At 36.4% G+C, this 25,643-nt stretch overlaps 1 protein-coding gene across 2 annotated transcripts; it reads right to left on the reverse strand.

Moving 5' to 3' along the window:
- Positions 1-5,318: 5,318 nt before the first annotated feature.
- Positions 5,319-9,872, reverse strand: LOC113318046 (probable methyltransferase PMT3). 2 transcript variants are annotated; one of them, XM_026566168.1, is made up of 8 exons: positions 9,563-9,872; positions 8,254-8,747; positions 7,948-8,112; positions 7,625-7,807; positions 6,781-7,375; positions 6,244-6,356; positions 5,927-6,147; positions 5,319-5,832 (listed from the first exon to the last, which is right to left on the reverse strand). In XM_026566168.1, exons 2-8 carry the CDS (start codon positions 8,509-8,511, stop codon positions 5,511-5,513), a joined length of 1,857 nt encoding a protein of 618 aa, XP_026421953.1. In that variant the 5' UTR covers positions 8,512-8,747; positions 9,563-9,872; the 3' UTR covers positions 5,319-5,510. The 2 variants fall into 2 exon arrangements, with proteins under 2 accessions (XP_026421953.1, XP_026421954.1); XM_026566169.1 differs by having other exon boundaries at positions 9,553-9,872.
- Positions 9,873-25,643: the final 15,771 nt, after the last annotated feature.

A 25,643-nucleotide genomic window follows, 5' to 3' on the forward strand; every position in this document is an offset into this window, starting at 1 on the left:
AAGTTTTCGATCCAACGGTTCAGAAATATTAGCTTGAATCTAATCAGGTTTTCATCTAACGGTGAATATTGAATGCTTTGTTACCAAGCTAACATTGATTGCAAACCCTGATTTGAAAACTATATAAGGGAGAACTCTAGCAACTGGGAAACCTAATCCCTAGACATTCTGTGTGATACTAGTTGTGCTAAGCTAGAGTCGATTCTCCTTTAACCTTTGGTTTCTTCTTCTAAACCAGGTTAACGACTTAAAGACTTCATTGGGATTGTGAAGACAGACCGATATTACTTTTCTTGTAGTTGTGTGATCTGATCTTGCATCTTCTATCGTACGAGTACAATTGAAATAATTGGCTTGAGATTTTATATCTCCGATAGGCAAGATAGAAAAGTAATCACAAACAAACTTCGTCTCATCATTTGTGATTCAACAATATCTTTTTTCGCTGCGTCGATTAAGATTACTGTGAGGTGATTGATAATACTAAGATGTTCTTCGGGAATATAAGTCTGGTATTATTGATTGGTTCCTGGTCACCTTGATTTATCAAAAGACGGAACAAAACTCATAGGTATATTCGTGGGAGACGGATTTATATATCACCGTGGACTTTTCTGTGTGATACATATTTGTTTATTAAAGTCTTCGACTTTGGGTCGTAGCAACTCTTAGTTGTGGGTGAGATCAGCTAAGGGAATAAAGTGCGCAGTATCCTGCTGGGATCAGAGGCGTAGGAGCATAACTGTAGATTGGATCAGTGTGAGATTGATTGGGGTTCAACTACAGTCCAGACCGAAGTTAATTTGGAGTATGATAGTGTCTGTAACGGCTTAATACAGTGTGTGTTCAATCTGGACTAGGTCCCGGGGTTTTTTCTGCATTTGCGGTTTCCTCGTTAACCAAAATTCTGGTGTCTGTGTTATTTCTATTCCGAATTATATTTGTTTATATAATTGAAATATCACAGGTTGTGCGTTGTTCAATCAATTAGAATATCCAACCTTTTTGGTTGTTGATTTAAATTGATTTACACTTGGATATTTGTCTTTGGTACCATCCAAGTTATCTCTCTTTGATAAACACTCGCATATTTCTATTTGCTTGAGTAAAAATCAAATCGAGAGATTGAGGTATAAACTCTTTGATATATTTTTATCTAGATTGAGTCTGATTGTCTAGTTGATTCTCTAGAAAGTATATTAGAGTTTGTCCATACAGATTGCTAAGCAAAATATTTGGTGTGGTTGTTAGACCCCCACTTTTTCATCTTGATTACAGTAAAATGCATAAAGGATATAGATGCCTCAATCCTTTCATCAACAAAATCATTATTTCTAGGGATGTTAAATTTGCTGAATCAGAGTTTCCCTACAATCAACTACTTCAAGCTATTTCAGCTAACACTGCTTCTGCTTCAACTATGGAGAGTCTACCATCTGCAGTTACTTATGCTGCTATTTCTAATGAGGTAGATGTTGTCCTGTCAACTACACCTACTGCTTGTTTTCCAGTGCCTGCATCTTCACCTGCTCCCATTATTAATGATCATTCTATGACCACTAGAGGAAAGAAAGGAATTTTCAAACCAAAAGTGTTTGCCTCAGAAGTCCAAACTGTTTGTGAAGACATTACAGTTCCTACCTGTTACTCTGAAGCTTGCAAAGATCCAAAGTGGAGAGATGCTATGGATGAAGAGATTAATGCATTACTGCAAAATGGGACTTGGAAATTGGTGTTAGCTGGTTCATATGACAATGTCATTGGTTGTAAATGGATTTTTAGAATCAAAAGAAATGCTGATGGTACCATTGAGAGATATAAGGCTAGATTAGTAGCCAAAGGATTTAATCGGGTTGAAGGAATAGATTATCAAGATACATTTCGTCCTGTTGTCAAGCCAACAACAGTCAGAATGATACTTTCTATTTCTCTCTACAAGGGTTGGAAAATCAGGCAACTTGATGTTAAAAATGCATTTATGCATGGTCATTTGTCAGAAGATGTGTTTATGGTTCAGCCTCCAGGGTACACTGATAAGCTTTTTCCAAATCATGTTTGTAAACTACAAAAAATCATTATATGGATTGAAGCAAGCTCCAAGAGCTTGGTTTGCCAGGCTTAGTCAGTTTCTATTACAATGTGGATTTCATCATTCAAAGACAGATACTTCTTTGTTCTTCAGAGTCACATCTTCTGCAGCAATATATGTACTTGTTTATGTTGATGATATCCTTGTCACGGGAAGTTCCCCTGCTGCAATTGATAAATTACTTGCTGATCTTGGTAGAGAATTTGCAATCAAAGATTTGGGAGAATTACATTTTTTCCTTGGAACTCAAGATACAAGAAACAGTGAAGGTATTTTACTTTCTCAAGAGCAGTATATATCCAATATATTACTCAAGACCAAAATGTCCTTTGCTCATCCTTCATCTACTTTTATTGCTACCACTCATTCTACCGCCACTGCTGCACCATTTAGTGATCCATCTGTGTATGGAAGTGTAGTTGGATCTTTACAGTATGCCACAATCACCGGACAATATATAGCATTTGCAGTTAACAGGGCTTTCCAGTTTATGCAGTCTCCCACTGAAGTTCATTGGACTGCAGTTAAGCGCATTCTCAGGTACTTGCAGGGCACACTAGGCTATGGATTGCAGTTTAAACAATTTAGTTCTATGTAACTTCAAGCATTTTCTGATGCAGACTGGGATGAAGATATTACTGACAGACGTTCTACAAGTGGCATGTCCATATTTATGGGTCCTAAGCTTATTTCTTGGTGTTCTAGAAAGTAGAAAACAGTTTCCCGATCAAGCACTGAGGCTGAGTATCGCGCTCTGGATGATGCTACTTCAGAGATCATTTGGATACAATCTCTCATGTCGGAGCTTCATTTTTCTTCACCAAGACCTCTTGTTCTTTGGTGTGACAATATGGATGCAACTTACCTGACTGCAAATCCCATTTTTCACAATCCTATGAAACACATCGAGATTGCTTTCCACTATGTTCGAGAACTGGTTGCCTCCAAATCCTTAGAGGTTTGTTTTATCTCTACACAGGATCACATTGCAGATATTTTCACCAAATGTTTAGCTGTCACTCGGTTCTCTACTCTGCGTTCCAAGCTCAGTGTCTCTGCTTCTTCTTAAACACTGCACTTGCGGGAGTTAGAGAATATGTCTTCCAGCATGTGAATCACTTGAGTGCACTGTCAGGTGTTACAGGTGTTAGTGCACTGACAGGTGTTAGTTTGTTATTGGTTGGTTACTAGTTACAGCTGCAATGATTCGGTTTGTCAGTAGCTTTAAATATCTGTTTCTCTTTCCTGTGTCTGTAAAGAAAAACAAGAATCAAGAAATTCATCTTCTCTGAGAGATTTGTTTAACGACATTCTTCTCTCTGACACATGATGAGATCCATCAGACTCATTCAAGATAATATCATAAGAACATTTCGATCTTGATTGAGATGAGGAAGAACCATTATCACTGCTTACAAGCTATGACTCGGAGAGTGTTTTAGCAACCTCTTCTGATACGTTAATTGTGTATTTTATTTGCTTTGCTTTGCTTTGCTTTGCTTTCCTTTAATTTTATTTTGACCCATGTCTTATAAGTTGGATCGCACCAAACACAAATTGTTAGATGTTTTTGTGTTTTCCTGCTTTGATACAAATTGAAATGACGAGGGTACCAAGTACACCATAATCTTTTCGAGATCAACTTATAAGTCATATACTCTGCGTGATCTAATGTAGACAGAGACTATCAAGAAGATAACGACCACAAGGTATACACTTGGTATATAGTTACTAGTTCGACTTTTTTTTTTTACTTTATTTATTGTTGTGTGCTTTTACTAGTTCGACACCGAACCTAAAACTATAGGGATCAACCAAAGTGCTTGGGATTAACGTACAAGTGCAATTACTTTAATTATAACTTAAGCAAATTATAATGCAGAAACTAAAGTAAAAGCACACAACAAGATTTTGTAGATGAAGAAATTTGAGGTTACCAGAGTCTGTAGTTACTTTACCGTTAGTGATATATGATTCTAACGATAAATAGATAAGTATGTTGATTGAGTTAGTGCATTCTCTAATGCAAATTAACATTATCTCTTACATTGTTTATTGTTGTTTACATCCTCTAATGCTAATGATTGGCTCTTATCTTGTGGATGAGTGAAAAAGATTAAAAAAAAAACTTATCTTGTGGATACTTTGAATGTCTCTCCCTATAAATGCGAAGTTAATATTGTCTCATATTATTTATTGTTATTTACATTCTCGAATGTCAATGATTGGCTCTTATCTTGTGCATGAGTGCACAAGATAACAAAACGTTATCATGTGGATTCTTTGGATTTCTCTCTATATAGATGCAAAATTAACATTATCTCTCATATTATTTATTGTTGTTTACATTCTCCAGTGGACTTGTATCTTGTGTATGAGTGCACGATAACAACAAACTAAGCTTTTGGTCTCAAACATGTTGCGGTAGGCTAGAAATGAAACCCAAATCACAAACCATCTATGGTTCTGGTATGTGGATCGCATATTTCCATGCACTCTTGTCTAAGACCGTCTCTTTCGATATCCTCCACTCTTCCAAGTCTCTTTTTGTTGCCTCCTCCCATGTCAGTCTTGGCTGACCTCTACCTTTCTTTGTGTCTACGACGCAGAGTTGTAACTCCAATCGCACTGGTGCCACTGTTGGAGATGTCCAAACCCTCTCAAGCGACACTGAACAAGCTTTTTCTTGATGGGGACTACTCCAAGTCTAATACGTATATCATCGTTCCTAATTCGGTCATGTATATCATCGTTCCTAATTCGGTCATGTATCGTGTTGCCACAACTTCACGGCAGGATATGCATTTCTGTTGCACTGATCTTCCTAATTCGGTCATGTATATCATCGTTCCTAATTCGGTCATGTATCGTGTTGCCACAACTTCACCGCAGGATATGCATTTCTGTTGCACTTATCTTTTAAACGTGTTGCCTTTTGGTAGCCAAACATTCCGCACCATACAGCATAGCGGGCCTGGTCGCGGTCCTATAAACTTTATTTTTTGTTTTTGCATAACTTTTTTTATCACATAGGATGCCAGATGCCTGTCGCCATTTTACCCATCCCAGTTGAATCCTATAGCTAACATCCTCTTCAATCTCGCCTTCGTTATGCAACATCATATCTAAATATTGTAAGATATCCTTTTCAGGCACTCCTCGTCCTGCCGAAGTGACTTTCCCATCCTCCGATCTAGTAAAATAAATGTAAGAGGAACACAAGCATCAATTGACACTACTTCTAACTGATATATTGGGATTATGCAAAAATTAGAGATTACAACAGGACCATAAAAGCGCAAAAGAATTGATAATAACCTATAACTACTCGGCCATAGGAGGCCTGCATAGGGAAGGTTATTATAAAATAATAGGAGGAATACATATAGAGACTACTGAAAATTGTGGAAACAATGTCCTCCTATTCTGAATCCCTGGGGTTATCGTTTGTTAACCACAATGTCTTTTGAATCACAAACACGACCTCATCTTCATCTTGGTCTGAATCTGACTCACCATCAGCTGTTGCAACAGCTTCCCAACGCAATGCCGGTAAATACTTCTTAATTGACTCCACCAGTGGTCGCTTGTCCCTGATTATAATGAAACCAGTGGGCCTGAGCAGTCTATCCATCTCCAGCAGTAGATCTTCGACACTGCATCCCTTCGTATCAATGTCAGATAGTACAGTCCAAGCATGAAGGAGATCATAGGTTCTAGGGTAGGTTGAGAAGGCTTCACACCTGTTAAGCAACACATAAAAATTCAGCAACATGGTAAGCTTTTCAGTTACATCTCTACTACTCCAACGTCAAATTCTTTAATTTGTTTACATACCAGCTATGCACAGTTCCAATCAGGCCTCTGTCATATATTAATTTTAGTGTGTTTGCACCATCCTCTGGCACAACATTCATAACCCAGACATCCTTCTCCTTCAGAGCAGCTGCAAATGAACCCATGTTTGTTTTCATATCCATCAAGTTTCTCAAAGAATCTGGCTTCATTTTTTGACTCAAGAGATTCCAATAAGTCTCTACCCTTCGGCTCCAAACGTCCTGCAGCACATAATTGATATCATTCACTCGTGTTTTAGCATGCACACATGATTGAATCGTATATACATATATAGAAGAATAGTTGCTTTATCTTACCGTGTCTTTTTCAAAAGCCTCACTAGAATAACCAAAGTCAGCAAGACGTGGAGGAGGAGCTGTTAATCTAGCTGGCCAAGGAGCTAACCCGCTCCCTCTGGATATGTGGCTCTCTGGTAAAATGAAACAAAACTTCAGTTTTAACATAGTCCCACAAGTTATCATGATTTTGCACAATAATTCAGCTGGAAGTCAAAACAAATGGTGGAGGCTAGTTACATGTATGCAGTTTATTTATTTCTCTACCACCCACCAATCTTCAGGCGTTAATTTGCTAGGTAGTTGGAACTTGGAAATATATCACCAAGAAGAGTCTTTTGGGTGCAAAGGAAAAGGTTCATATTCCTATCCTAAAAAAGACACAGAATTTGAGTACTATTATACCTGATTGTATTTCTGGCTGTATATTTCTATAAACTAACGGTTAGACTTAAAATCTTTAATCCTATGGCATAATCCCAAAAAATAGATAGTAACATAAATATCAAAAATTTAAAAGGGAGAGTGCGCTAGGATGCACCAAATTAGGTTACTCACGTTCAGAATAAGGTGTGATGCAAGCTTCCATCGGAACACCCCAAACTGCATCTGGATCATCATCAGATCTGCAGAGAGGAGGTTGAGTGCCAGGCTCTCTTTCCATGTAACAGTCATTTGTTAAAGGTTTGACCCAAATAACAGTTTGATTTTGTTTGGCAGCAATTTTCCAACACATACGTTCTACAAGGGCACTCATTTCTTTCCAAATTCTTAGATCTTCTTCATCCTGTGCATATGCTTCGGGAGATGAATAGGCAAAATAACCTCCTGGTCTAAGAAGCCTATCCAACTCAAGAAGAAGTAGTCCATCTCTTTGAAGCCAATCAATTCTACAACGTGAACAGTGGGCTAGTTCAAACGACCTGCTTGGGTACGGGAGCCTCTTTGTTCCCAAAACACCAAGATATGCTGGGATCCCTCTCTCAAGGGCAAATTGAATTTGGTTTTGGTGTACGTCATTGGGCGCCAAAGACATTGCTATGACGTCAGATGAAAGAAGATATGCTCCAAAACTTGCAACTCCACAGCCCACATCAAGGACTGTTCGAATCCTTCCCTCATTGTTTATATTATTGTTTGAAAAGTTGAGCATCTGTACAGCCAAGCGAAGAAGAAAATACTGTGTTACTCGAGTAGTTCAAGGAAGGTCTCCTAAAAAAGAATCTTAACATAAAATGGGAGATATCCGATAGCTATAGAGAAAAAAAGTGCATGACAATATTTTTAGTCCCTAATACAATCAGAATCTGTGAAGTAACTCATGAAATGGCGACAGTTTGTACCATAAAAAGAACTTTATGTAGTTCAGCTTAGCATATTGTTAAAAGGGAAAAACTCTTACGTTCGCTAATGAGGCAATATATTTATCTGCTCCATAATGGAAATGAGTGCCTCCTCCAGGAAATACAATTTTTTCACCTCTGACAACCATCCAGTTCTGGTCAGATTTCTCCGAGGCAAGGTGAGTATGTGGTATATTTGCTTTCCATACCTCATCTCTGCTTCTTGGCCACTTTATTGGGACCTGTGACATAACACAACCAAACAGTTAAGCTAACCTAAACTGAAGTGACTAGACAGAAACACTGAGAATCCTGAACTGAATTCTCACTTTGCCAGCATATAAAGTAAGCATGATACAATATTAATCAGAGAAGTATGAACCTTGTAGCCAGGTGGTGGAGGAATCAAGCAGTTGTAGCGCCTCTCTGCCGGGGGACAATGTCTCTCATAATGTTCCATCAAAGACAAATCCAACTTTAACCTCAACTGGTATATAAGATGCCTGTCTAAGCACGGAATCAACTCCGAATGTCGGTCATCGCATACCTTTGAAGGAGGATGTAAAGGCACATAACATTATTACTAATACAAATCAGATAAAGATAAATCTAATGCAAGTACATGAAATTTACAATTAACATATGCCATGAAGAAAAAAAAAATCAAGCTTGTTTAAGAATAACTAACAGGAAAGCTCTTCAGTGCGATATCAATATCTCCATCTTCTTGGACCAATGCAGTGGAAGATTCATTTTGCTTACTGTCGGCATCTTCATTGCCACCCAAGTAGGGTGATCCAAGACGTCTTAAAGTTGACGTGCCACGTTGAACTCGAGAACCAAAAAAGGATCCATAGTATACAAATACAAAACAGACCACAATTCCCACAAGGCACAAGGATGTGATCAACCTCCTCTTTTGAACTTCATCTGTTCTTCCTCTCATCTTTCCAGTGCCAAGCTCTTTTTATTTATTTTTCTACTTTCTATAGAAATAAGAATATCACAAAGTGAATACCATGTACTTCTCCCGGTTTATGTAAAACGAATCACAAACTACTTAAAAGAATTGCTTCAAATAAGCATCAGGAATGGAGAGCACTCCTATTGTCAGATTTGCATAGGCAAGCAAGGTTCGTCTAACACATATGCCCTTTCCTCATAACACGTTACAGTCGCAATCTGTAAAAACACAACAAATATCAGTCAAACCCAACAATCTAAGAAACAAGCAAAAGTTAGAAGCAACATTCACAAGAAGATAGCATAGCATCAGTGGTTCCAAGGAATTAGTGTGTATACAATATTCTCATCACTAATCAAAGGGCTGCGCTAGTATATTGTGGACATAATAAGAACAGCCAGGTCCAAAATGCAAGTGTGAATGAGTAGCTTAACCTCGGCCTTCACCGCTTACCCTTACCTACTAGTTACTGTTTACTAAGCATGAGAAAAATAACTGTTTAATTGAACTAAAAATCCAAAAAATTCCCAGTAAAAGTCTAAAAGCGCAGAGACACCAAGAACAGCCAACAATTAGACACAACAAGGAGACAAATTCTACCCAATTCAAGAAATAAAGAAAGATGCAAAATAAGTGAAATCAACACCACAAACCACAAATAAAAATATAAGGTGGAAAAACTACCAGATATGCAGATTAGCTCAGTACTCTAAAAAATATAAAGACCAGAAAGTTAGCATTGTCCTGGATCATGTACATTTTGTCAGAAATACAAAAAAAAGTTCAATACATAATTAACGAGACACAAAACCAAATGTTAAGGAATGTATGTCGGCAGTGAAATCACATCAAATATTGGATCCGAATGATAATAATAATAGCTCTCTCATATTGTAGAAACAATCAGATCTACGTACACAAAATTCAGCAAACTTCAGATCCATAACAAAATTACTCGTACACTAATATAAATAAGCAATTATTCATTCTACCGCGCATCCAGAAAAACAGAATAGAACTTAACTAAACTTACTGGTAGAAAGAGATATTGGAATTCAGATCTCAACTTGATTCACTCTTCAATCACAGATATTCAGTGCAACGCAATTCTTATCAATAGATTTTTAACTAAAGAAGTATATCCTGTTGAAAAGAATGCCAGGACCATATGGCGAGAGTGATTAAGTCATGGAGAGAGAGAGAGAGTGTGTGTGTGAATGCAGATCTAAGAAGTTTGCAAACAATTTTCTGTTATGATGATTATTACGATGAAGAAGACGAGTAATGTGAGATTCTGTTAAATGGGTTTTTTATATCTAACGGTTCATGTTTCATTAACAAACTCTAATAATAAGTGTCGGCGAAAATTAATGATACTATTTTTCCTTCACTATTTCCCCGGGAAGTAAAAAAAAAGGAAGGCAACAAGTGGGAGTGGGACCCACGCAATCGCGAAGAGCGTGTTCTTATTCTTCACAGGGACCCAACTTAAAGGTTGAAATTGTTTTTTTTTTTTTTTTCTACAATTTTTATTATATTATTAGATAGATATTATTACATGAAACTAATTTGAAGCCTAACAAGCTAGGCTCCAACGATATACTATTATATTAATTGAACAGGTTGTTGTGTTAACCTACCAGCGAGCCTCATGAATAACCCAGCTAATGGAGCCGAAACGGCGGGAGGAGGGGTTGAGATTGTGTCACAAGGGGGCAAACTAACACTACATTCCATGTTAATTCCTCCAATATTGCATTAAACTTTAGAAAACGGAAATGACCAGCTGAGCTAGAGGCCCGTTCAGCTGAAAAATGTAAATTAAATTAAGGGTCCTGTTAACTTATATACCTGTATACAAGTTAACAGGGGTATTTTGGACTTTTAAATTACATGGGAAATATAAATCGGGCTAAGTAGGGAAAAGAGATTTATAGTTATCTACAATTGCCATTATTTTCCTTTGATACCCTTCAAATTTCGTTAATTAATAATAATAAAGGTAAGAGTGATGTTGTCCCGCACGACAGTGCATGGAATAGTTATAAGCTAGCGGCTTAAAAACCGTTAGATGATAAAGTGTATAAAATTCTAGCCATTGATGATGAGTGTATGCCTGTCAGTAGAAATAATTGCAAAAAAGCCCCTTGTTTTAACTTGATAATACTAAAACAACCTTAAAGTTTTTTATACTTCGTTTGTAAAGACCTCTTCCTCCCCTTTTAACTGAATAAAGTTGCGTGAGGCTAAACTCAAAACCAAATTAATGGAGACACGGTGTATGTGAAAATCGGAAATTTAAACTCGCGCATGTTAACTGCAAACGATTAAGTTGATGGTATTTATATATGAACACTTCAAACCCTATTCAATAATTCCAATAGTGTTGACACTTGATAGATTTGATTAAAATTAATATTGATGTTGATGGTAGATGAATAAATTTTAATTGATCGTAGCCGAATCTTGTTTTTCAAAAAAGAATTGGGTTTTGTGATGGTGGTGCTGTCGGAAAAGGGGTAATGCAGGTGGCGATGGTGATGGTGTTGTAAGTGGAGGTAAAGATGAATATGGAGGATCTGTAATTTAAACTCAAACTCAAAATGATACTTTTCTTTTACACAATCCAATACTTTTCCTATACCGGGCAAATTAGAATTCTTTAGTACTGCCACTTTATGCATTTTTATATCACTACTGCTGCTTCATCTATCCAATCTGGTAATTCCATATATAATGCCCAAAAAGTGTTAAGATATATGATCGCAAATTTTTATCAGATTGGTAAATTGGGATGATGGAGAAGGGGTTTGTATTGGATTGTATTACATGTATTGGTAGATTTACCTTGCAAGAAGGATTAACAGGTACAGGTTTCCGGATTTTTAAGAAAATATGTGAGATGGGTTCTCCTCCAAATGTGATAAATTGCAGTGCTTCGGTTAACCAATTAATGTAGCGGGTTGCAGTTGCAGCTGCTTATGAAAACTCGTGTAGAAGAAGGGTTTACCTGATATCGTTTAAGCCGGAGGACCTTTTAGAAATTTTTCAATCTTTAACAGCTGGCACCAGCTGTAATTTATTAAAGTATATTAAAATAGTGATATTATGTACGTCCATTTCACATCCAACGACTGTCTACATGCTAGCTTATAAATCGTCCCCGCGCTGTCGTGCGCACGACACTAAAGGTAATCAAGCACCCATAACCAAGGTTTGAAAAACGGCCGTTTTTTCCGAAAAAACGTCCGTTATAACGCTCACGCCCATATATTGTGCCCGTGAGGCTCACCAACACGCTTACCTAAATAACACCGATAAATAGGAAAAAATGGCGTTATTTAGACCCGTTATAACCGTTTTCACACCTGTGATTACCGTTTTTCTAAAATTAATATTTCATTTTTTTTCTTCTAAATAACATTTTAACACACGTTTTTTACACCGTATTTTCCGTTTTCATACCGGTTAAACCCGTTTTTAAGGGAAAAAAATTTGAGTTGGAGAAATTCTTATACAATTTTTAATTTCAAACTTACAACTAAAATTTCATAAATAATCATTAAACACTTCAAATTTTATAAATTTACAATAAGTAACCTAGTGACAGTAGTGCTTGAAATTTTAAACTTAGACAAACCAACTTGTACCGTCATTTTTTTCGACTTATTCAAGTATTTTCTGTTTTCTCGACGATTCTCAGTTGATTCCTCCTCCTCTTCCTCCGCCTCATATTGGTTCGCGTAATGCATTTGGCTGTCATAGTTAACAGTATCGTCATCTTCATAACCATAGTCTTCTTCCTCATTGTCATTACGATTATCTACTTCATTATTGATATTAATATTGGAATTATACTCTTCATTAATTCCTCGGGTATCTTCTTCTGGACGATCTTCAGTGTAATGAGAATTGTATATGGGATTTTCATTTTCATGACCTTGTGTATTGTCTCCAAATGTTAGGTTACCAAAGTCATAAACAAAGTTACTCACTGGCAACCTTTGATATGAGATTTCAACTTCTGGATCATGCCATTCGTATGGTGGAGGGAGAGGCTCTGGATTATTAGTTGCTTCCTCTTCCAATTCATTTAACCAATGTTCTTCCTGAGGTAAAACTGGTGTTTCATCATCCCCTGCTATCCAATCAAGCATATTTTCATCTGTCAGCAGGCTATGAACATCGTGGACATCAATGTTATGTCGCTTTGATTTACCTTGAACTCTTTGCTGCTCCAATCTTAAATTGTACTGAACATATACCAAATCGTTTATTCTTGACGAAACTAAACGGTTGCGTAGTTTGGTGTGAATTCTTTCAAACACACTCCAATTCCTCTCGGATCCAGACGATGTGTTTGTCTGGCTTAGTATCTTTATCGCGATCCTATGGAGTGATGGAAACTGAGCACCGTATGACAACCACCAGCTTACAGGATCACCTTGCAGAGCAGCCAATCTTGCTGATGGTGATGCAAATTGGCCTTGCATCATTTGCATTCTTCCCGCCTAAAAATATCAAAAACTGTGAATAGAAATTCATATAATTACGAAATTAATTGTTAATAAAAATTCACACCTCTAGCATGCATGTCGCTTGTTCTTGAGGGCTACTAATCATTTTTGATATAACTTCACTGAGACAAATTTGGGGATGAGAAATTTCATTGTTGATGAGATTGGCTGCTGGGTTGTAGATATAATATGGATTCAGAAAATGCGCTGCAGCATGAATAGGAGAACTCAACTGATCTTTCCATCGTCGGTTAATCACACCTACAATAGAATTATTTCGAGTTTTACCCAAACCCCTTTTTATAGTTTCCACACATGTAGCAAGTGCATGAAACAAATAACCCATGGTAGGTTTATCTGAATCCAAGAAACGGATCATTTTCAATAAAGGACCAACCATCATGCATGCATTTTGGCATGTGTGCCAAAACATCTCATTCAAAATAATGTTTTTCACATCTTTAGCCGTACGAGTTTTTCCTTCTGGCGAGTTCACAAATTCTTGGTCTACAAAAAGACTCTCGATTGCATTACGTTGATCAATGATACTTTTGATTGCGATAAAATTTGTCGCAAACCTTGTTAAGCCAGGGCGCAATAGATTGCGTCCCCCAGAATGTTGTCTGAATCTAGCAAGAACCCAACCATGATTATAAATAAATTTACTGATTTTTCTAGCTTCTGAAATCACACCTTTAACAAAGGGGAACTTTTCAGTATCTTCCAACATTAAATCCAACACATGAGCTGCACAAGGTACCCAAAAAAATGTACCATACTCTATGGCCAATCTCATACCTATTAAAACAAAATGAGAAATGAATTAATAATATAAAAATAAACAACTGTAATTAAATTAAGTTGTAATAGTTACCTGCGGCTTTGAATTGGGATCCTTGATCAGTTACTATTTGAACAATATTTGTCGGACCAATATCTTCTATAACCGGTCTGAACAAACTCATCAAATACTCTTGTCAACCGATTATGCTCGATGTCAACGCTTTTCAAAAATGTTGTCCCATGGCCACTGTAAACTAAGAAGTTTACAATCGTATGGTTATTTTTGTTTTTCCAACCATCTGACATGAGTGTACACCCATACTCTCTCCAATAATTTCGTTGGACCGACACCACATCCTTCTGAATCCTTTGTTTTTCCTGCCTTAATAATGGGTTCGACAACTTATAGGAAGACGGAGCTCTGTATGATTTTCCGAAATTTGCAACTGCATTGAATGCCTCGTGGTACTGAGTTGAGTTGGCCACATTGAAGGGAATATCATTAGCATAGAAAAAACGTCCAACAGAAGAATCAACTTTTTCCCGGCATGTTTTACTTCTCCCAAAATTCGCCATGCTAGGTTGAGAATCCCTATTAGTATTATATTGTCCTCCCATATCTACAGACATCCTAGGTGCTTGGTGTGGTGTACGCATTGAAGAACTAGGTATGTCCATAGAGGCCTGTGGACGCTGTGATGTACCTTCTCCGGCATTAGTATTCTTACTTTTTCGTCCAAAAAGGTTCTTCAACTTCGATAACCCGCCCATTTTCTTTTGTGTTACCGGCGCTTGTTCTTCTTCATCTATATCATGCACAGGGTTCCACGGTTCATTTTCATACATATCTTGAATTTCTGTATCTTCATATTCAGTTTCTGGTACTCGTTGCCGTTTTGCTTTGTTTCTGTCTTGCACCCATACTTTTGCTAAATTTTTAATCTCAGGTGGCACATGCATGCAGGGAGTAATTGTACCTCTTTGTTGTGCCAAATGCATTTTGAAACGCGAAATTCCCGCAGACACTTCTTTTTCACAAAAATTACACTTCAACTTTTTACCATCACTCATTACAGTACAATATGCATGAAAAACATCTCGTTTTGCAGATGTTGATCCTTCCATTATATTCTGTAAGTAGGAAATTTCACATAGCAATAAGTGACATATATAAATACAAGTTAAGTGGACATATTCCATCAATATAAAAATGGTTAGAGTAGCATTATAATTAGAAATCACAAGTTGCATTAGTCATTTACTCAACTTGAATATTAAAAGTTGAAATTAAGGATCGTGTAGCCTCTCAAGTTGATGGACTATTTACTTGCCAACTGATTTTTATAAAGAAACAATGATTTTTTACGTGCCAACTGATTCAAGTTGATGGACTATTTAATTATGAATATTAACATTTATTAAAACATTTCTTAAATAAATGATAATAAAATGAACAAAAAATCTATATTTCTTAAAACATTTCTTAGATAAAAATGAAACATTTATTAAGTAAATATACGTTAATAGAATGAAACATTTCTTCACTTAACATTTCTTAAATATTTCTCAAACATCATGAAAGAAAAAAACATCGATATTTCTCAAACATCTATATTCACTACTCTAACATCATGAAAAAAAAACGATAATAAATAAATTAGTAACGTATTAATAAATTATATCTCTAATTGAATGAAAAATCTACAAAAAATAATTAATATTACCTCTTAAACTTGTATTTGAGAAATTCAAAATGTAAAGCATTCCTTTGAACAAGAAGCAGAGAACCAGAGAACCAGAGGTATTGATTTCATTTCAATTCTCTTCTTGTCCTTTTAAAGCATTCCTTTGGGCAAGAAGACATAATAGCTAGCAAATCAAAATATTCTTGAAACATTTGGAATCTCGTTGCATGATATATAAGCACAGGCTAGCTATGTCTTTGATCATGAAACCAACTACTCTTTTTACTTTTTTTTTTTTGTTTTATTTCTTTAACTTTTGAGTCTGAACTCTAAAGTACAGACCACATGTAGCATATACTGTACACACCTCCAAATGCAAAAGAAAAAGATAAATCGACTCCCTGACTTCCCTCTCTCACTCTTTTTTTCTCTAGCTAGTCTCTGACTCTCTTCCTGTTGCATTCCTTGTTGGTTAGTCTTGTAGCAAGTAGCTAAGAGCCTAGAAGTATTATTTGACAACAAAGTTTTGACTGCTTTTGAATCTGAATATGCATTATTGAAATATTGGGGAATGCATTGAACTATTCGAGTGACAACTTGAACATATCAAGTGGATAGTGATAGTATGCGTGTATAAATATTGTCGGTAGACGATAACTACAATGCATTGTTATAAGTCATAGACTTAGGGTTGTGAATTTTACTAGATATCCATAAATTTGTATGTTAAAAACCCATAAACAAATAAATAAAAAATCAAATAAATAAATTAAACCAAAAAAAATGAAAAAACGTAGTAACAACGTTATTTAGACCCGTTGTAACCGTTTTCACAGCTGTAATTACCGTTACATAGGAAATTCAGATCACAAATTATTTATTTTTCTTATTTAACCGTTATCACACCCGTTATTTCAAAAAAACGTCAAAAAACGCGTTTTATTCCTATATAACGCGTTTTTGACCCAAAACGTGCTCACACCCGTCAAAACACGTTATAACGGTCACGCCTAGTACCTGTGACCTGGGCCGTGACCCGTTTTTCGAACCTTGCCCACAACCACGAAACTCTCCTTCTTGAGATTCTTCTTTCCCTTTTCATCTTCCTCTTTCCTTTTTATTTCTTCTTCTCCAAATTCATTCTACTGTAAAACCTTAAATTAAGTATTCGACTATATGTGTAAATGTTACTTTCTCTCTGCAAATCTTAATGCAATTTCTTCTTCATCTTATCTTATCTTATTAAAATTAAAATTATTTTCTTAGTTCGTTCAATAGAAATTCATTACCACAATCTCTATTTTTCTGATGCAAAAGTTCATATGAACCCAAACATGGGTAATCAGTTTTCGAGTTTTTGCTGGTTTATAATTTGGCGGATGTAAATTTTTTTATCAAGGAAGGCTTAAAATTAAAAAAAAAAAAAAAAAAAAGTTCTGCAAACTTTTTTATAAATCAAATGTTAGAAATTCGAATCTGGGTGCTGTCAATAGACTTCTACGATTTAATCAATTTATCATGGAAATATTACATTCTTATGCCGAAAGAAAATCATGAAGATTAGATTTTTGTTTTCTTTGATCGGTTGTGATCAAGTAGAGAGATTTTTTTTATGCAAACATCAGGTTGAGAGATGATAGTTCTAATGGTGAGATTGAAAAAGTAATTAGGCATGGATTGAATTTCTTTAAGTTTTTTTGTGGGATTAGTGGTGGGATTAAAACTGTAATCAGTTTCATGAGTTCTAATGGGATTCATCTGCTCCCACTCCCCACGCGTCTATATAACAAACAAGTAAACATTAAAAAGTAGGAGAGAAAAGTTTGTCACTGACCACACGTGTGGGGTTGGATAAGAGCTATTTGACTATGGAGATAAGGGCAGCAACGGAATAAATATTTTCAAACATTTATACGGATCTTTGTCCCAAGAGACACACAACTCCAATAGAAATTGTGAGTTCCAAAACAAAAAACAGCTCAATAATTACTTTTTAATCTATATCCTGGCATATAGGATAATAATTTTTTTTTATTCATGTTAATTGTTGATTTGATGTCAAATTCTCTCTTGGCACATGGACTCCCATAGATTTTAACTCACTGCCTGGATCAAAGAAGACAAATGAACGTTCCAATAAATGTGGCTTATACTGTAGAAATCTTGAATGATGACACCAATGAGAATCCCGACAAGTTATGCAAATGAAAAGTTCCCTTATGATGTCCTCAGCTGCAATCAAGAGCAAATTTGGAATACCAGTGTAGAAGAAATTGAAAAAATATAGCCCGAGAACCTTACTGATTTGGACAATATTGTGGTTCTTTCTTTCCGGTTTATTATAGCTTTTGTATTATGTTATTCTTCTCATATAGTGTTGCATCTCAATTGGCCCTTTTGAAAGTGATAATGACACTATCTGCTTCTCCCTTATTTTAGTGTTAGACTTCAGATTTGTTATGAATGGTAACTTCTGACTTACATTTTTTAAAATCATACTACTTTCATTTGGCAAGTTGGATTTTGGTTATGATTGCAATTCTCATGCCATCTGAGACAATAAATTTGAGCCCGTGCAATGCATGGGCGCAGCACCTAGTACATGGAGTGTGAGTTTGAGTTAGACAAGGAGACTCGAGTAAGAAGTTCAGGGAATGGAGGAAGGTGCTGTGGATGGAAATTAGGTTTGTTGGTGACGGAGATTGGCACAGCAACATAAAGAAGTTGGATTTAGAAGTTAGCCCCCGGGGAGTTGGTTCTGTGTTAGCTGAGACGTTGCTGCCTGACTATAGCCGGCTGGACAGAACATAGAAGTACGTTGGCTGACTTGGGTTTGAATCTCGAGGTTAGAACTGCTGCTGGACTGGGCCTTGGCAAATGTTACTAGCCATGTTAGGAACGATTTTTTGGGCACTACTCCATTTTGGTGGGGGCTATTATGTGATAAGAATATTTACCCTATAATTATAAGGGGTGTCCTAAAGTGTGGAAATGATTAACCTACTCTGAACCTAATTTAATTTAAAACCAACCTAATAACCACCTATATACATATATATATATATATATAACCACCACCACCTCCTCCGACCACCGCCACCCACCACCATCGACCATCACCTACCACCTCCGCCAACCACCACCACCAACCACCACCACCACCACCACCACCTCTATATATAGCTTACTTTAAATCATTAACAAAAATATTCTCACAAATCCATTACTTGTCATTCGTTTTTGGTTGAAAAAATGAGAAGTAATCATCAAAATGAGCTGAAAATGGAAGTTGCAGAGAGAAGTTCGACTAGGAATTATGTGAAAATTTTTGTCGAACTAGCCGAACTCAACTTTAATGGAGGTTTTTTTATTTTTCAGAGAAAAGTTCGTTTACGTCGTAAAAAAAATGTCTCAGCCGAACTTTTAGTTCGGTTACGTCACAAAAAGTTCGGATACGTCGTAAAAAATTCGGTTCCGTCACAACAACTTCGGTTACGTCACAAAAGGTTCGGTTACGTCGTAAAAAATTCGGTTACGTCACAAAAAGTTCGGTTACGTTGCAATTTTTTTCTCCTAACCGAACTTTTCTCTGAAAAACCTATATATTGAGTTCGGTTACGTCGCAATTTTTTTCTCCTAACCGAACTTTTTCTCTGAAAGAAAAAACTCCATTAAATCTGAGTTCAACTACTTGTGTTTTCAGAAACATTAGCCGAACTACACTTGCAGATGAGTTCGGCTACCTGTTCTTCAGATGCCATAGCCGAACTTTTTTAACCAAACCGAAATCAATTTGTAAATTGTTCATTTTTAGGAATGTTTTGGCCAATTCAAGCACCAGTAACTAAATTTGAAGTATCCGTGAGTACCCAAAACATCATACTCTTGTTGTGGCTCAAAGAAAAAGATCTAACTTTTTCTTCCAAAACCCTCATCTTCATCTTCTTCTTCTCCCTCTCAATAATTCTTCTTTTGAAAAAAATCAACTTACTAATTTAATCTCACTAATCATTAATTAACTCATTAATCATTACACTAACTTAATTTTCTTTTAATCTTAAAAGCAAATTCATTACTTAAAGGAAACAGTTACATAGAGTTGTCCAACTCAAGAATTGAGTGGATACATCTTGGGGGGTTTTCAGACCACACTTGGTTACATTCATATCTTTTGGCATATTTGGCTAATCCATCTGCCGCTTCATTACCAGTTCTAGGAAAGAAAGTACAACTAATATTGCTACTAGATTCTATCAACCTACTAATATCCGAAAGAAGATTATGATCCTGCCAAGAGGAATTGCCAAAATTTGAAGTCACAGCTTCAATAACAGTCTTACAATCTCCTTCAATGATAATATTCCTCCAATTTCTGCTTTTGACCCATTCTACAGCTTCTAGCAGAGCTAAGCCTTCTCCCTGCTCTGCATCTCTAGTTTTTGTAGCTTTCACCATAGCCTCCACGAATCTCCCTGCACAGTCTCTTAAAATTAGTCCAATACCACAAGTATTTGTATCCTTATCAAAAGCAGCATCAAAATTTAATTTCCACCAATTTTCAGGTGGTTTCTTCCATTTTTCCTTAGACCTGCTTCTATTATTTATGCTTATAGAGTTAGTCTCACTACCTAATATGTTATATTTCATGCAGAATTGCTTAATGCTTATAATGATGCTATTAGGATGTGAGACTTTTTCTTCAAATACTGTTATGCATCTGGATTTCCAAATTTGCCACATTATGACTGTGGCTAAAAGGATACTTTTCTCATTTTTGAATGAGATGATGCTCTGAGCTTGGTTCCAGGATTTTATCCAGTCTTGCAAAGAGTTGAAGTGTTGCTGGGAGTGCATTGATTCTGGTAGTAGCGTAAACCAAATGGCTTTTGCCAGATCACACTGCATAAGAATGTGCATGTCAGTCTCTAGGTGTTGTTTGCAGAAAGGGCAGCTATAGTCCTCCACTTGAATGTATCTTCCCAATTTGGTTCTTGTTTGCAGAATGTCTTTTAAACATCTCCAGAGGAATAATTTAAGCTTGTAAGGAAGCTTTAAGTGCCAGATTTTCAGCCAAAATTTTTGTTCTTCTTTGTTGATGCAGTCTCCATTTGCTTCTTGAATTAGTGCTTTGTAGGTGGACTGAACTGTGAAAGTTCCATTTCTTGTAAGACTCCAGTTGATAGTATCTCTGGCATTTCCTGAGATTCTGATTTCTTCAATTTTCTTCTTCTCTGTGTTGCTGAAAACTTGATCCAGTTTTTGCCGATTCCATTGTAGAGTCTCTTGCTGGATAAGGCTCTGAACTGTATCATTACTGTCAGAGAATTGTGTTGCATTTGAGAGCTGAGAGTGATGAACATCTACAATCCAATTGTGTCTCCATATTTTGACTCTAGAACCATCCCCCATATTCCAAATGTAATACTTCTTTACAATCTGTAATCCTCTATATATGTTTTTCCATATCCAGGAGCCATTAGAAGTAATATTATCACTTAAAGGATCTTTGTTGTAGAAGTACTTGGCTCTCAAAATTCTTGCACAAAGAGAGTTCTGGTCTGTAATCATTTTCCAGGCCAATTTTGCTAGCAGAGCATCATTGAATTTTTTGGTGTTTTTGAATCCCATTCCACCCATTCTTTTGGGTTCACAAACTGCACCCCAAGAAATTTGGTTCATTCCTTCTTTATTTTCTTTCCTCCACCAGTATCTTCTTTGGACTCTATCAATTGGATCAGTGACATACTTTGGCATTTTGAAGCATCCCATTTGATAATTTTCCATTGTACTTAGAACTGATTGAACTTGAGTAGATCTGCCAGCCTGATCAACTATTTTTCCTTGCCAAGTGCTTAGCCTGTTTTGAACCTTTTCTTCTATTGGTTTAAAGCTTTATCTCTTATTCTTGCCTAAGAACAGGGGTAGACCAAGGTACTTTTCATTAAACCCATAGTCTTCATTTGAAGAATACTAGTGATGTGATTGCATCTATGTGGTTGCATATGCTTGTTGAAGAACACACTGGATTTGTTGAAGTTCACTACTTGTCCAGAAGCATTACTGAATTTAATGATGATGTCTAGGAGATTCTTAATGTCTTGCTCTTTTCCTTAAAAGGAGACAGTCATCAGCAAACATCAAGTGATTGATGCTGGGACTATGTTGACTTGGTTTTATTCCTTGTATTTCCTTAAACTCTCAGCCCTGCACATCATTCTTGAGAATCCTTCCATGCAAAGAATGAATAAGTATGGTGATATTGGATCACCTTGCCTTAAGCCTCTTGTGGGATTGAAAGGTTGACAAGAAGAACCATTAAGAAGAACAAAAGTTGAGGTAGTTCCAATGCATTAACTGATCATTTGGCACCATTTGTTGCAGAAGCCAAGATGTTTCATAATATCCACTAAGAACTTCCACTCAATCATGTCAAAATCTTTTGACATGTCTAGCTTGATACCCACCTCACCAAATTTACTTATACTTCTTTTCATGTGATCAACAATTTCATGAGCTATTATAGTATTATCTGAGATATTCTGTTTGGGACATAATCTGCTTGAAAGGGTGACACTATTTTTTGTAATATTGGTTTTAATCTGTTGGCAAGGATCTTGGAGATGATTTTGTAGTTTATGTTTCACAGGCTTATAGGTCTGTAATCTGATGGGTTTTGAGGACACTCAATTTTTGGGATCGGGGTTTGAAAAGTGTAGTTAAGCTCCTTTAGAAGGAATCCATTTCTGAAGAATTGTTGAACCATTTGAGTGATGTCTTCACTGACAATTCCCCAGCATTGTTGGTAGAAGCCTGCTTTAAAACCATCTGGTCCTAGTGCTGCCCAAGGTTTTATTTGAAAAACTGTGTCTTTGATTTCTTCTGAGTCAGGTACTCTTGTTAAACTAGCATTGTCTTCTGCTGTTATGCAAGGACTGATCAGACTTAAGATTTCCTCATTTTTCTGTGGATTTGAAGTAGTGGTGATGGAACTGAAGTGCTTGTTGAGAAGTAGTTCAATATCCTTTCTTTCTGAGTGTCATATTCCTAGATCATCCTTGAGAGAATCAATGTGATTTCTTCTTCTTCTGAAGTTGGCTTTTGAATGGAAAAATTTGGTATTTATGCTCTCCTTCTTCAAAATGTTCTCTCTAGAGTTTTGATATTTCATACCAGAGTCCATTTTGTACCAGAATCTCAGTTCTTGATGAAGATTACTTAATTCATTTCCATTGTTGTGTCTCTGATTTGCTTGAGCATCTTGTATCTTTTTCTCCACTTCCTTGATGTGTTGATTCACATTACCAAAGACTTCATAGTTCCATTTCTGAATTTATTTTTTGTTTGTTTTAGTCTTGATACAGTTTGAAAAGATGCAGATTTTTGTTGGTGTTATTTCCAAGCTTTGACAATTACTTCTTTGCAAGAGTCTTGCTGTATCCAGTTCTCATAAAGTCTGAATGGCTTCTTGTTATCTTTCTCAGCTGGATTTGTATGTAGTAATATTGGTGAGTGTTCTGAACCAAAAGCTGTGAGGCTGTATGTTGTTGTTGCTTTAAAGTTGTCATGCCATTGTGTGTTTGCTATGGCCCTGTCTATTTTTAACTCCACTAGTTGGTCATTTTTTTGTGATTGCTCCATGTGTAGGGGTAGCCTGAGAATTTGACTTCCACTAGGTCAATTTGAAGAAGCCATTCCTTTATGCATTTGTTGATGCTGGATTGTGATTTTTCTGCCTTGGAGATCTTCTCTTGACTGCTGATGGTGATGTTTAGGTCTTCAATTATCATCCATGAAATTTGTATGTTCTGACTTCTAGTGGTGATATCTTCCCAGTGTTCCTTCTTTTCTTTGTACTTTGTACTTCCATAAAGACAGGTTAGAAGCCATTGTAAATTTCTAGGACCAGCCATGACCATGACTTCTATTAGGTTTCTTTGTTCGTTTGTTATTTGTATGCTCATACCATCCTTCCAAAGAAGAGCAATTCCTCCAGAGAGGCCAAAAGAAGATTGAGACCAATAATTGGGAAAACCAAAATGTCTAATAAATGAGTTGGTTTTTTTATGGTTGGTTTTGGTTTCTGAAATGAATACTATGTCAGGGTCATTACTATGAATGCAATGTTTCAAATGATCCGTAGAATCTTTCTGACTAATGCCCTGGCAATTCCAAGCCAAAATTTTCATTTTTCTAGGATTTTCAGTTGAACTCTTAAAAAGACTAAAACTATGAAAGTGAATGATATGCTTGTAAATATGAAAGTAAATGCTATATTGATAAAAACCAGAAAACTTGTAAAATAAATGAACTTGCAAAAAGAGGGGGATAGTGTTAACAATATTAAATACTTGGTCTTCTTGCCCTGCTTTTTGGTGGTACTGTGTCATAGCATTGCAATGCTGGTCCCAATCCCCCCTTGTCCTTGGTCCAAATCTTGAATTTCAGGTCCATACTGGTACACATTGTTTTCAGCTTGACTGTCAGCATCCATGAAAATGGGGTTGTCAAAATTCAGGTTCCTTGCAACATTTTCTCTGACTCTCTTTCCTTTCCTCTGACTAGAGCATTCCCCTGTTACATGGTGACTTCCAATTTCTTCAGAGAAGACAGCAGTAACATGATACCCATCAGATGGATTTTGAAAAACCACTTTGTTTGCAGCTGCAGCTTTCTTCTTGGACACTTTTCTGTTGATGGTTATTGGAGAACCATCTCCATATTTTGGTTTCATTGTCATAACATCTTGGAGTGATAAGTTGGTTTGTCCAAATTTGAAGAGAGCTTTGTTAGCCAGGGCTCTAACAAAGTTAGCCTTCCTTTCACACTCATCTTCATTATGATCTAAGACAAAACAAGCTGGACAAAGATTTCCTAGTTGTTTTTGATAGTAGAAAGGGATCCATTGAGTGTACCCAACTCCATTTTCAGTTAAAAGGCCTCTAATTAGAGGGGTCTTCACATTGATTTTGATGTTAGCACTGGCAGCATTTGAGTCTATAGGGTTACCATCTTCCGGATCCAAAGCTATGATTTCTCCCATTATTTTTGCAAACTTCTTCATTGTTTCCTCATCAAACAGTTCTGGGGGTAAATCCTTGAAATCAACCCAGAATTCTTGAGTGCTGAAATCCATTTTTTGAATCTGCACAAATGAATTGTAGGGTTTGACCATAAAGAGGTTTCCACTTACAGACCAAGGAGCATTCTCAAGGACCCAATTGACTTGATCCCAGTTTATGAATCTAACAATAAAATGGTTTGGGGATGGGTTTCTAATTTGAATTTTCTTTATTTTTTTCAGCCAAATATTTTTGAGATGAAATTCCAGTGTTTATGGCTTCATAGGATCAGCAGCAAGAAGTTTCCCAACCACACTAGTGGCCCACGTCAAAATTCCTCTGTCAAGATTAACACTAGAATAGACAAAAGTTTGTCTAATCTCATCAGACTCAGAACTGTTGAGGTTTGTTGACATGAGTTGCTCTTCTAAGTAATTCATATCTCCCAAGTTTAGGTCCATGGTAATGAAATTTGAAGGAAGTTTTGATTTTGGATTTAGGAGATTTGGGAGAATGATGATTAGGATGAGTAAATTCAACTTTGAGAATTTCCAATTTAAAGGGGGTTTGCATGGTTTGGAACTGAGACGTGTTCGATTTGTCATAGCTTTTTTGACACTAGTCCTCCAACAAGAAAAAAATGCAGGGGACTGAGGTTCACCATTGAATTGAGGAATAGCTTCAGATTTAGTATTCTCCGCCATTTACTTTAAAAACAGCCCAAGAACTTTGAAGAAGACAACCTTTGGGGGGACAACCTTTGCAATGACAACTTTGTACCAATACAAGGCAACAAAGACCAGGTATAACCTTAACACCTGCAAGCCATTCAACCAAAACCAGGAGGGTAAAAATGAAACAGCAAGATCAAAAGTAGGTTAAGAAAATGACATGCAATCTTGAAAACTGAAGAACCTTTAATACATTTAAGAAACTAAACCCGAGATCAGACAATAAACAGAAGAAAAAGGTGAAAATTAAATGCTGGGTGACAGAGAAAATATTGAATAAACAGAAAAACTTATTGCATGATTCAGAGATTCATTAATGGTGAGCGGAGATCTGAGTTG

This window comes from Papaver somniferum, chromosome 10 (genome assembly GCF_003573695.1).
Source record: "Papaver somniferum cultivar HN1 chromosome 10, ASM357369v1, whole genome shotgun sequence".
Taxonomy (NCBI): Eukaryota; Viridiplantae; Streptophyta; class Magnoliopsida; order Ranunculales; family Papaveraceae; genus Papaver; species Papaver somniferum.